Genomic DNA, 13,476 nt, shown 5'->3' with positions numbered 1-13,476 from the left:
AGTCTTAGTTTTCTCATCTAGAAAAGAGGAATAACAATAATATATAATTAAGTATGAGATGGATATGTCTTATTTTTTATTATTAAATAACTATTTTCTTACACAGAGATTGAAGAACAAACTTGTATCAAAGGGATACTTTACTTCTGGTGTCTCATGGACTTTTCAGACTTGGGCTAAAGAAAACTCAATTATTAGCAAATATTATCAAAAGTGCCTTTACCTACACCACTCATGAGAGATCTTATAAATAAGATCTTGTAAGAGCTTTTTTAAAAAACATTTTATGTAATCCATGAAGTTGACAAAGTAGAAAGCTATAAATCAAGATTTAATGATTCAAAGTACTGCCAATGCAAGGATAATCAGAGCATTCCTTTTGGATGGAAGTAACTTTCAACTGTTCCCTTTAATATATGTCAAAAGTATAAAATCTCAGGGTTGGAAAGAAACTTAAGAGGCACCTAGTCCAACTGTACAGCCAATTTTGCATGAAGTTTTTATGAATCCTGCAAAATTCTGTCAAGTTGTATCTTTCATGTTGAAAATACTAAAGCTGGTAGCATCCTCACCAAGTGGTCATTTAGGCTAGATGTGATGGCACAACTCTAATATATAACTTTACAATTTCCTTTTTAAAAATATATGTATTATTCAATTTTTGAACAATTCTGATTTCTATGAAGTTCCACTTGCACTGAGTTAAACAGAGCCTTTTGCAATCCCTGTTGGTTTACTTGTAAGTCACAGCTTAGCCCCTGGGTCCTTTCAGTAAAAGTATAAATATCCATATACTAGCTATTTTCATATTTGAAGACAGTTGTTAGATCAACCACAGGTCTTCTCTTCCCTGGAAAAACATCCTAATTTCTTTGATTCTTCAAAATACAAGGTGTCAAAGTCCTTAATAATACTAATTTTTCTCTTCTGAATGGGCCTCAATTTCTATGTTGAACTGCAATTCAATATATTGAATGTTTTATATATGTTCTATAAATTTCTATATTCCTTGTCACACTATTTCAGGTGTTTTCTGCTGAGTTGAGAATACAGTGAGATGTTAACCTCCCAAAATCCAGAGAACAACTTAAGACTAAGTTGGCTTTTGCTACTGTAGTTTTGCAGTCACACCACACTATTTTTCACATGTGCTACAACTCAGCCATACCATTCTTCCTATGCTCAAAAGTTAGGTTATTTGATTCATTCAGGATCTTCCTTTTGTTCCTATTAAGTTTCATCCTGATAGATATGTCAATTTATCCAACTCAGCAGTATCTTTTTAGTCTGATTTTTAACTTCAGATGAATTTATTATTCTTAATTACCTGTTTCTCATATCATTATTCAAAGAACTGATGAACATTCTGGCCAGCACAAGGCCACAAATAAAACCCTATAATAAACTACTTTTTTAGTTTCAAGACAGAAATATTGACAGTGTTTAATTGGTTCCTACATTTGCTTTCAAATTTCAGTGTATTACCTTTTACATTTGACCATCTATTTGGATTTACAGAGTATATTATTTTAAATTGTAAAACATTTACCAATTCTTCATAGTAAGATGGTCTGTGACCTAGAAAATCTTCCCCACACAAAGATTTTCTGATTATCTCAAAGCAAACTACTCATTTCTGAACTTGAAGATTGGTTATGCATCACTCTTTACAAAAAAGGCAAATGTTCCAAATATGCTGACCTACTCTATGATGACAAGTGCTTGTCAGTGGTGTCAATGAAGCAGGTATTTTTTTTTTAAATATATCAGCTATTCCTTCAAAGTAAATGTGACATTTTAATAATCCATGAGGAAGCCTTTTGAAGTGAGCATTTTGAAAGCGGATATTTGGAAATGTTTTCAGTGTTATGTGGTTTCTGTAGCCAAAAACTATAAATACTCACATAGCCATACAATTTAAACTTGGAAATAAAATTTCCTAATCTGTTTAAAAATATTCTCTGTGAAAGTTTGAGTGGACTTTTAACCTATTCTTTTAAAATATTAAAATGCCTAGCTTTCCAATTAGTTTTCAGGGACCAACTGACATCAGGTAAGATGAAAAACTGCCAGCTGTATTTCTGAAAAAAGACAAAACAAATGGGAAAAAAAAAAAAACCTTTGCAAAATTAGTACTTGAGACTGAAAAATGAGCATTATAATTTAGCAAATACAGTCAACAATTTATTTCTTAAATTTGGACTAACATATACTTGTGAGGCATATTTTCAACTATGACAGACATTAAAACTAAGTATAAAAATAAACTGAACTTAGAGACCTCTGAGTCACTGCATTACTAAGTATTAAACTAAAAATTTTTTAAATGATGAAGCAGAATCATAACACTGACCCTGAAAATTTTTCAAAAATTGTAACTCAGTCAACTACATTGCTCTCATTAAAGATATGTTTATTTTTACAAGATATAATCTACATTAAAATATCATTTCATCTTTATCTCAACCCAATTAAGTTTCATGATTTATAATATACAGAATATATAACAAAAGATGCATATACTTTGTAGACTAAAAATATACAAATACTCTGGGTGGATGCTTAAACCTTCTAATGGAAACAAAGCAAAAGAAAACCTTTCAAACAAAAATGAGTATCAATTTATTTGAGTCTTTTTAATAAACTATTCTGTAGGAAAGGATTTTGTGTACTCACAGCAAACAATGATATGGAAATAGGTCAAGAATTATTCAAATGGATACTGAAAATATAGGCAGGTCCAGGTAGCAGTGACCTGGATCAGTTATGAAAACAGCCAGAATAATCCTGCAATCCAGCTCAGGGTGTCGACTCAGATCTTATTTTACTATGCCCTTCAAAAAATACTTAGTGGCCTCCTAGACCCTATAACAACCCAAACTTGCTGAGAGATTATTTTCCTGACCAACTTTCCCATGCCTTTCTAAAGTGCTCCTGAGGTTTTGGTCATTGGTTTCATACCACTTAGCTGTTTCTGACATCAGACTTGCTGTACTAGTTTAAGATAACTTGGAGGCTGAAAAGTCAATACACTGGGGGAAAAATTTTTAAATGAAAAGTTTGCCTTAATTATAATTTTGAAATTGGTAATTGCCTCAATTATTTATAAGAAAATAATGTTAAACACTGGTAAGATAAAATCACAGTAAACATGATGAGTGCCCTTGTTTCTTGTAATGTGGATATTCATCAAGACAGGTCCTTACACCCAATGATCCTGGGGTCTGTAATGGAAGATTTGTGACAAGGAACAAAGGAGATGAAAAATGCCCTGGACAAAAGCTTTTCTTTCTGTTTTCTCAAGCAGTAAAAAAGTCAATAAAAGCCAGTGCCTAGTCTCCAATTCACATCACTACAGGGAACGACTGAACTAGTCACAAGTCTGAGGATGTGCCCTGAGTGACCAGCACCAACTACAGAAGCTTAGAGAAGCCCAACAGAAAAGTATGAAGAGTTCCAGGCCAGTCCCATGCAAATCACACTATCCACCAAGGACCTCATGGGTCCAGCCTAGGACACCAAGATCTCCTCCTCCCAATCCCAGGACTGGGCAAGGAAAGGGGTGGAGGGATACAGGGTTCAAGTCAAAACATGCATTTTGTAGACTCAGTGTTTGTTGATGTTATTTTTTGATCACTGAACCTCTTTCTACAACACATTCAAATGAGATTCATTGAACGGTCGGTTGTCTTACAGGATATGTTTTTCCAGTTTCTCTTATAGGAATTGAATAAATACAATGCTCCCATATAAAAGTTAAATATTTCACCCTAATCTTTGTTAACCAGAATAGAGGGTAATAGTTTATCTTGAAATAAATTAGTTTATTTGAAAGCTTTAAAGAGATGGAATACATAGAAAATTAATAATCCTGATGCAATGAAAATAAATCAATATTCCAAAAGGAGAAAGAAGTTCTTCCAATAAGACCATCTAGTCAGATAAATAAGGAAGAAAAAACTACACTGAGATTATTAGAGGCAAGCAGCAACTGTAATAGACTGATAAGTTAATATCTCCTTGTTTCTAGACAGACTGCTTATTGAACCACCCAGGAGCACCACTGAAACAAGTCTATACAGAAATGAGCACATACAGATCAATATCCACAATATGACACCCATGCAGAAAAAAATTCCACCCTGGCTGAAAGACAAAGCTACATGGCTATATACCATTGGCATGGAGATAGGTAATCAGGCTAAAGATATTTACCAAATCAGTGAATGAAATTCATATCTTTAGAAATGTCAGAATCACCCAAAGGGAAGTAGAAACCCAGGAAAGTTCAAAACCATGAGAACAGATAAGAAAGGGAGGTGAAAAGATCATGACTTCTGTGACTTGACAAGACAGAAACATTCTCTCTACATAATTGGGTCCGAATTTGGGGTGGGAGTGAAGGAAGTGAGGGCTGTGTGGAAGGCTGGCTACATGGAGGTTTATGGAGATGTGAGAGTGGGTGTGGGGGTCATGGGAACATGGTTGGGGTGTGTGATGGGTTTAGAGGATGTGGGTGATTGTGGAGATTTCTAGAGGGATTAGCGAGTGGGAAGGTTGAGGGATATTGTGGTGGGAAGTGTAGAGGGCAGGCGCAGGTATGTGTGGAATGTAGGGGGGTGTGGGGAGCTGTGGGAAATTATTTGGATGGTGGTGGCCTATAGGAACATGTGGCTTAAGTGTGGCAGGATAGTGGGGCGTGCACATGGGAAACACGCAATGAGCATATGTACATGTGTGCACATCTGTCTACACATCTTTTTGCATGTAATGGCACAGATAAGTGCTTCCTGTTAAATTTCCTTTTGATTTAAAATTCCTAACCTTACAATTGCACTATGTACAACCATCTTTCACACGGGCAAAAATTCAAATGGAAGATGTAGATTATGGGAATAGCCCCTATTTTAAAAGGCAAAAGATTTATACAATCTGAAGAGAAACCAGAGTATTAGACCCTATTTTAAATAAATCAAGCTGACTTTTCTCATAAATTCATGGACTCAAAGTTGAGATAGCCCAAGTACTCAAGGTCAGGAACTTTACTGTACATTTGTTTCAGAGAATTTGGGGACCTCACAGATAGATCACTGAAAATGAAATGAGGATGGAATCACAACTCCTCTCTGAAGTGACAAAAGACAAGTGAAACTAATTTAAAAAGACATATGCACCCCAATGTTCATAGCAGCATTATTTACAATTGCTAAGGTATGGAAGCAACCTAAGTGTCCACCAACAGAACAATGGATAAAGAAGATGTGGTATATATATATATATATACAATGGAATACTACTCAGCCATAAAAAGAATGAAATTTTGCCATTTGCAGCAACATGGATGGACTTGGAAGGCACTATGTTAAGTGAAATAAGTCAGAGAAAGAAAAATGCTATATGATATCACTTATATGTGAAATCTAAAAAATACAACAAACTAGGGAATATAACAACAAAAAAGCAGACTCACAGATATAGAGAACAAACTAGTTATTACCAGTGGGGAGAGGGAAGCGGGGAGGGGCAACATAGGGTTAGAGAGACAAAAAGGGTTATTATGGGATTACATGAAATTATTTGTATGAAACTTGGAAACTATAAAACACTATAGAACTTAAAGAATATTTCATTCCATAGAAAAATTAATTACTAAAAAAAAAAAATGACAGTCTTATTTCTAGAAGTATGATCTCTATGCCTGTTTCTCACCAACCAGAGTCGCATGAAATCAAGTATGGATAGGAACTGAAAATTGGAAAAAAACACATCAAATATACACATTTCCATTCCAGGTTACAATGTACAGTTTTCTCCTTATTTTCAAAATCACCCTGCCATACTTTATTGTTTCTCTAGCAGATGGCAAGGTGTCTGAATGAATACCATCAATGTTTCAACAAGCATCATACTCCACAAAAATGTGCAGAATCTGGTTGATCCCTCCTGGGACTGGTTTCTCATTTCATGGCTATTTTAATTTCCAGCCCATTTTGAAGAATAGGGTCAGCCTTCTACTAAAGCCAAACTTCAGAGATAATTTTAGTTTCAGCCTTCTCTCAGTCCCCAAATGACAGTTATTCTGCACAAATTTCATTTTCTAATCTTCTTTCAGTTCATTTGGCAACATTCATAGCTGCATAGGAGATTCCACACACACCCCCCCCCCGCCCCGAGATGCCTCTTGTTTACTTTTCCAGACAAATACAATATATTCAAAGGTAATATATTTCTGAGCTTCCGACTTCAGAGAACTTTATCTCCATGTTCTTACCTCTGAATTGTTAAGATGACACTTGTGAGTTCCTGAAAACCAGCCATCACTTGAACACTGGTCAATGTCCACTTTCTGAAGATTTATGTCAACTTTCATGACACCCCTTAAAAACAGAGAAAGACAGAAAGAACAAATTAATCTGGGCTTTTGCAATTTGTAACTCTTTATTCTACCCTAGAAGTCAGACAAATCAGCATAAAGAATGCACTAAAATTTTTCAAATTTCCCACTCATATTCATTTAACAGGTACCAACTGAAGATAGAGACACAACAGAACAAAATCAGCAAGTATTATTTTTATGTAAGTCCCAAAGGCAGGGGTTCTGTACTGTTAACTGTCTTCATCTCCCTGTATAATGATTGGTGCCCAGTAGGTGTTCAATAAATATTTGTTGATTGACCAAACTCAGGACAGTATTGCTCCAGACATGGTAGCAAAGTTGACTCTGATTTAATATCTGTTCCCAGTACCCATTCTATTAAAGTAAAAAAATTTAAAGCCCTTATCTCATTTCTTTCTATTTCTAGTTCCCAATGCAAGGCCAGGGATGGGAAAGTTGGGACAAGGTGGCAAGGGTGCTTAATTAGGAGAAAGACAGTGTCAGAAAATAAGCATCTCTTTCCTCTGATCTTCTATCACAGTCATTTTAATCAGTTCTTCAGGTCTTCCAGTGTTCCACACCAGAGATTTGCACCATCCACAGAAGTACTGATTAGTGTTTATTCTTTTAAGTCTAGAAACAAGAACACTGCATTTCACTTACCCATTTGAGAAAAGTCATTAAGAAAGAGAACTCACAAATTCAGAGCCAAAAGCAAAATTGCAAAGGAAGTTCCAACTTTAAAATTCCTCCATTTTTGCCAACAAATCTCCCTACATTTTCCTAAGATCCCCCTCTTCTATTTTTCACCACCACCAGCATCCCTAGCAGCAGAAGCAACAGACATACATGTCTTACACTGAACTACTGCACCTGGAATTAATTGAAATAATTTTTCTGTGGACTGGGCTGTGAAGTCCACAGCTCTGTAATGTCTTTTTTCACAAACTTAAATAAAGCAGAAACACTCCAATAAAACTCACTAAACATAAAAACACATGTTCAAGGTCCCATGTCCCCAACTTAAACTATTTTCATTATGATATTATTAAATGTGTACAAACATAAAGGTAGGCTCAAATTCCTTATATTATAGCTCTTCCAGCTACAGCATACACATATACACAAAATAACAAAACAAATGCAAATGAAACTGTCAAGCCAATAAATTTGAAATTTAAAATATTAATTTAAAAACACCAATGATTACATTTTTTCCACCTCTCAGAAAGGGGATATGATACCAACTGCTAGTTCAGTAAGCCTATTTTACCATGTTATGACTCATTTTTCTCATCTATTTTCTCCTTTCAAGCTACTGTGAAATCTTCTGACAGAGTGGCTTCATGTCACTGGGGCTTCATCTAGAGTGAATAAATCATTTACTTCTTAAGGCTGCCTCTGTTCTTATTAACCTGTGACAAAGTATGTACTACACCACATAGTGCTAACAAGCAGGCACACCAAAACCTCCTGTTAGTACTTGGATGTCCAGGCAACCCAGAATATGTGTAAGTTCACTTCTCAGGGGATCACTGAAAGGAAAACCCAAATGTTTACCATAAAAAACTTACAAATCCTTCTGAGAAATAGCCGCAGTTTGCAAAACATTACTATTGTGGACCATAATTCCATAAAACAAATGCTATTCATGTGATAAATAACTGAACTCCCAAGTAATAGAATGCCTTGACCCAGTTCACTCCTTCACTCTTTCAACAAATACTTATCACCTGGAATGTGCATATCAACATGAGAAGCCATGAAGGTGAACCATACAGGTCCTGCCCAAGCAATCCCAAAAGGTTTAGGGTGTCTTAAAAAGTATCAGAATGTTTCATGGAGAATGGACGCTAAATCCTGGGGGATGTGGAAAGTTACCATTTGGGATAGAGCAGGTATTCCATAAATATTGGCTGACTTGTTGACCTCCTTCACCCACCAAGATTTCCCACAGAACTATGTTCTAACCGGTCCTGCCAATCACGCAAGCCCACTCTCGGCTCTACTCATGCTCTTTGGAAAATAACATTCTTTTTCTAATTCATTCAATAAATCACCTACTGAGCACCTACTATGGGCCAAAATTGTTCTTGGTCTTTGAAACACATTAGTAAGTCAGAGGGGAAAAAAAATTTCCTGCCTTCATGGAGCTCATTTCCAGTGTGGGACAAATAATAAATCATGGCTATAATACATAAGTAAACTATGCTACACATTACAAACTAAAAAGAGCAATGGAGAAAAAAAAACTCAAGCAGGTAAGGAGGATGGGTGGGAATAGAAGGTAAGTTATAAAAAAATTTTTTTAAAGGATGTCAGGATAAGCCTCACTGAGGTGAGATTTCTAACCCAGTGGTTCAAGGTATAATCATAGCAAGTTTATACTCACACATTTTCTCAAGGACACAAAATTTCCCACTGGACTAAGCACAAGATGGGATTCATCCCCCAATGAGATTTGTGATTTCCCTAATGTTCTCTCTCCATCAGTGGGCTTCCATCCATCCAAGTCCATAACCTGTTCATTCTGAAACTCACTCCCTGAATGAAAACAGTTGCCAAGTTCCTTAGATTCTACTCCTTGTCTGCTTCCTGCATCTCGACCCATACCCACCATTTCTGCTGTTTCTGCTTGGTTCAGGCCTTCATCTCAGGGAGCTAAAAAAAATGTTTGTAATAGTTTAGTAATTTAGACCTGTCTGACTTTGCTCCAGATGAGGATCTCAGTTTGTAGGTCCTGACATTTATACAGTTTAGGGTCCTTCTTTAAGAAACAAATACAAAATCATGAATATAAATTTATATCACAGTATGACCTTTGGCCCTACATCTTTGTGTTATAACTGCTGGATGGGTTGTAAGATCATTACCAGAAGGTATTTCTATACTAAGATGGCTGGCGGTAACTTAGCTATAGACAGATGTGACTATAAGCTATTTTAATATATATTACTAAATAATCCAGAACTGATCCTTAACCAATTTCCAAAAATGTCCACAGCCTAGGGAAAATGTAGTGGAGGGAGTTTATAGTAGAAAGAGACCATTCAGTTAAATCTTCCTTTTGCAAATTTTACAAAAAACAGTTGACCACAAAACTCGTTAGTGCCCATTCCAGGACTTTAGAAAGTTCCCATGCAAGCCAGCAGCCCTAAAGCTTAAGCATCAAACACTGCTGTCTGTTTAATCTTTGAAACCTGTAAATATGATCCTCACAATTCCCTGCTTAAAATCAGTATTTTCCACTCTTGTAAAGAATAAAACCCAGGCTCTTTGGTGTAACATTATACCCAGGCCCCTTCTACTTCCAACTCTCCACTCACTCTCTTGCATACATTTACTGTTCCATACAATTCAGAACTACACGTGAGGCCCTAAATAATTCATGCTATCTCAGAAAATCATTCTTTTATACATACCTTCATACCTAAAGCCCCTTTGCCTAAGCTGTGCTTTACCTATCATAGCTCCTACCTGGCTCCTTTCTAAAGTCTTCCATGAACTCCAAGTCTCATTTATAAACTAACTCTATTCTCCCCATTAAACACTGTGCTTACCTTCTTTATACCATTAGCGCTCTTTACTATAATATTTGATTTTAAATGATCTGTTTTTCTCACCATACTAAAATATCTATAGCCCATGTCTTTGTAATATTTTCCCTCAGATCCTAAATCCACCCATCCCCAAAATTAACCCTGAAAAAACTGCAGATACTAGGGAGATGCAAATGGTAGCTAAAATAACAACGACCAAAAAAAGAAGAGAGAGAGAAAGAGAAACTAAAAACTATCATGAACTTATATGGGTGAATGAATAGAAAGAAAAACTAGATAGGTTGAAGGAAAGTTTTGAAATTCTGCTTTTGTTTCTTCACCATGTTACCTTGGACAATAATTTTCCTTCTCCATCACTCCAAAAAATTGACAGTAACAGCCCATGTACTCCTTTGTTAAGACCTCAGAAAGATCTAAGGCAGTGTTTCATAGAGGCTTTCAGCGAGACTAAAGGACTTCCGATGGTCATATGGGTATGCCTCAAAGACCTTCTCTGTTAAACAGAGATTCTAAGATTCTCAAGGCTTTACTGCATAGCAACCACAGGGCCTAAGATAGAAAACTTATCTTAAAAGAGATTTGTAAGTGTGGCTTTCATCTAGTAGAATGAACTCCAGTAAGATTCATGGAAAACCCACATTTTTCAATGAACAGCATAGACAGGAGAACTATCATCTTGAATTAAAAGGAAATGAGTACAACATTGTAAAAGACATCTCATCCACCGCCACCCCCACCCTTCTACGGGCATGTAGCAAGCTGAGAAGGCCACCCAGCAGCAGAGTCAGTTTCTTAAGGAAAAGGAAGGCTAGCTCAGAGGAGACACTCAAGGGCCCAGAGGGTAAAGTCAGGACCTTCAGAGAATTTTCCCAGGGAGCAGGACTGGTCCTAATCAAGAGATTGGTGGCATGTGTTGAAGTGGATTTCAGAACTGCCATAGACTAGTAACTGCTATGTGCATCCTGCTTCTTTAACTGAAGTGTTATTGTAGTTGTTCAATCTCTTAACCACATTTGGATGTTGAGGGGATACTGGGGAGAGGGGGCAGATTTAATACTTCTTTATAGGTCTTCAAACTGAGAGGTACTATATTTGAGGAACCGTACACATAGATACTCATGCTCATCTGGATCTCATTCAGATGGCTAAATCCAGACTTTTAAGACAATATCACAATGAAATGAGACTTTGCGGGTGGGGGACTTGAGAGGGGTAGGTGTATAGGAAGCTCAGCTACCCTGAGATTATCCTGCAGTGAGTAATACAAGATGCCAGGTGGAGTAAATGTGGAAGGAGAGTTTACTGAGCAGTTCCCATACATCCCCCAGCTATTCCAAACATCCCAGTCCAGTTGCCAGATATACGAGTAAAGAAGCCATCTTAGAAGTGGATCTTCCAGCCTCAGCCACCCTAGCTGATACTACATACATTAGAAGCAAACTGCTTAGCCAAGCCCTTCCCAGATTTGTGATACACAGAACTGTGAGGACAATGAGGGGAGGGTATAGATCATTGGTAGAGAGTGTGTTTAGCATGCAGGAGGTCCTGGGTTCAATCCCCAGTACCTCCATTAAAAAAAAATTAAATAAATAAACCTAATTACCTACCACCACCCCCCCCAAAAAAAACTTCAGAGAACTGTGAGAATAAAATGCTTGTTTTATGCCCCTAGGTTTTCTCAGTAATTTATTATGCAGAAATAGGTGACTGAAACATCTAACCAATATAGATACTGTGTATTGGGAAGGAAACAGTAGATTAAGAGAATATAGCCACCAAGAACATAAACGCACCTAAGTGCATGCACGTGTGTTTGTGTCTGTGGGTGTATTGTCAACAATTGACATAACAAGAGAAATAAACAATTGTATTTGGAAATTCTGACATACCTCTCTGAGAAACTGATAAGTCAAAGAAGCAATTAGCAAATATCTCAACATTGTAATTAGTAGACTTAAACTATTTAGGCATATATAATGTACATGTTCTTCACATGACAATTCACTTTCTATTTTAACATGCACAGAATATTAAGTAAATATTTACCAAAAATAAACCAGAGACATTTCAGAGAGAACCTCAGATTCCAAAGAATCAGTGTCATACACACTATGTCCTTTAGTCATAAGAATTAAATTATAAATTAAGTTTCCTAAAAGGATAGCTTAAATACATCCTGCATGTTTGGAAAATAAAAACAAATTCCTAAATAACCCTTAGGTTGAAAAAGAAATTAATGAATACTTGGATATGAATGGCAGTGAATACACTACAAGTAAAACAAAATTCTGGAACAGGGTTAGAAAAATGAATGAACCTAAGCCTGGGGCAGGGAATATGCAAAATATGACTAAAGCATCATTTTCAGAAAATAAGAACAAAGGCATGTCAAAAGGACACAAGCCAACTTAAGAGCGTTACCAGTTGTGAAAGTTGGAGCAATCTGAACAACAAAATAAATTATAATATTGGATTCAACACCTAAAATAAATATCCCTAAGTCCATACTCATATAAATAAATGATTAAGTAACTACATGAGGAAGAAGGAACAACTCTTCGTTACAAAAGAATTCCATCTCGTAAATTTAGAAGGAATGAGAGAAATAGGAAATCATCACTAGTAAGTGTTGCAGGCAAGACCTGCTGATAAACCCTAAAATTAGTGGGGAAAACATTAAGAAGAAACAGGATATTTGAATAAGCTCAAAGCATCTCATCTTCTCCAAAACATTCATTCATTACTGTAGTGGTTTTAACATGTATCCAAAATTCGTTGATCCTCCTCCCTCCAGGCAGAAGTTAATTCACTTTCCCTTGGGTATAAGCTTAACTTAGTGTTTCACTTAGAGTAAAGAATGGAAAGGGGAAAATAGTAACTTTAGAGTGGAGAAACGTGGCAGGCATCACACCAACCAAGTGATTAAGGTCTCCATCACCAATAATAAGATATATAATACTGTGTACTCTCTGGTATGGTGCAATGAGAAGGGCATTTACCCTCGGTTGTATTCTTCTGAGAAGTCCAAAACCTAAGTCTAATCATAAGAAACCATCAGAAAAATCCAAATTGAGGGATATTCAACAAAATATCTTCTCAGCACACTTCAGAAGTGTCAGCTGATAGTTGATAACATAAGAGAATATTGGTTATAAAGACAAGGAAAGACTGAGAAACTATCACAGACTGCAGGAGACTAAGGAAATATGAAAAACAAATGATATATTAGTTTGCTAAGGCTGCCATAACAAAGTCCCCAGACTGAGTGATTTAAACAACAGAAATATATTTTCTCATAATTCTGGAGGCTAAAAGTCCAAGATCAAGGTGTCAGCAGATTTGGTTTCTTCTGAGGCCTCTCTCCTTGGCTTGTAGATGTCTGTCTTCTCACTGTGTCTTCACATGGTCTTCACTTTGTGTGTTCCTGTGCCCTAGTTTCCTCTTAAGAGGACAAGTCATGTTGGATTAGGGCCCATTCTCATTTTAACTTAATTATCTCTTTAAAGATCCTGTCTCAAAATATAGTCACATTCTGAGGTA

At 36.3% G+C, this 13,476-nt stretch overlaps 1 protein-coding gene across 1 annotated transcript in view; it reads right to left on the bottom strand.

Annotated features, from left to right (window-relative positions):
* GPR158 (G protein-coupled receptor 158) overlaps positions 1 to 13,476 on the bottom strand; it is a 304,191-nt gene that overhangs the window by 268,562 nt on the left and 22,153 nt on the right. Inside the window, exon 2 of the mRNA XM_010965075.3 lies at positions 6,272 to 6,377. Coding sequence (XP_010963377.2) covers positions 6,272 to 6,377 — 106 coding nt within the window. The remainder of the gene's footprint in view (positions 1 to 6,271; positions 6,378 to 13,476) is intronic.

This window comes from Camelus bactrianus, chromosome 35 (assembly GCF_048773025.1).
Source record: "Camelus bactrianus isolate YW-2024 breed Bactrian camel chromosome 35, ASM4877302v1, whole genome shotgun sequence".
Classification (NCBI taxonomy): Eukaryota; Metazoa; Chordata; class Mammalia; order Artiodactyla; family Camelidae; genus Camelus; species Camelus bactrianus.
Note: the sequence above shows the minus strand (reverse complement) of the source record. Positions and strands in the feature narration are given on the sequence as shown.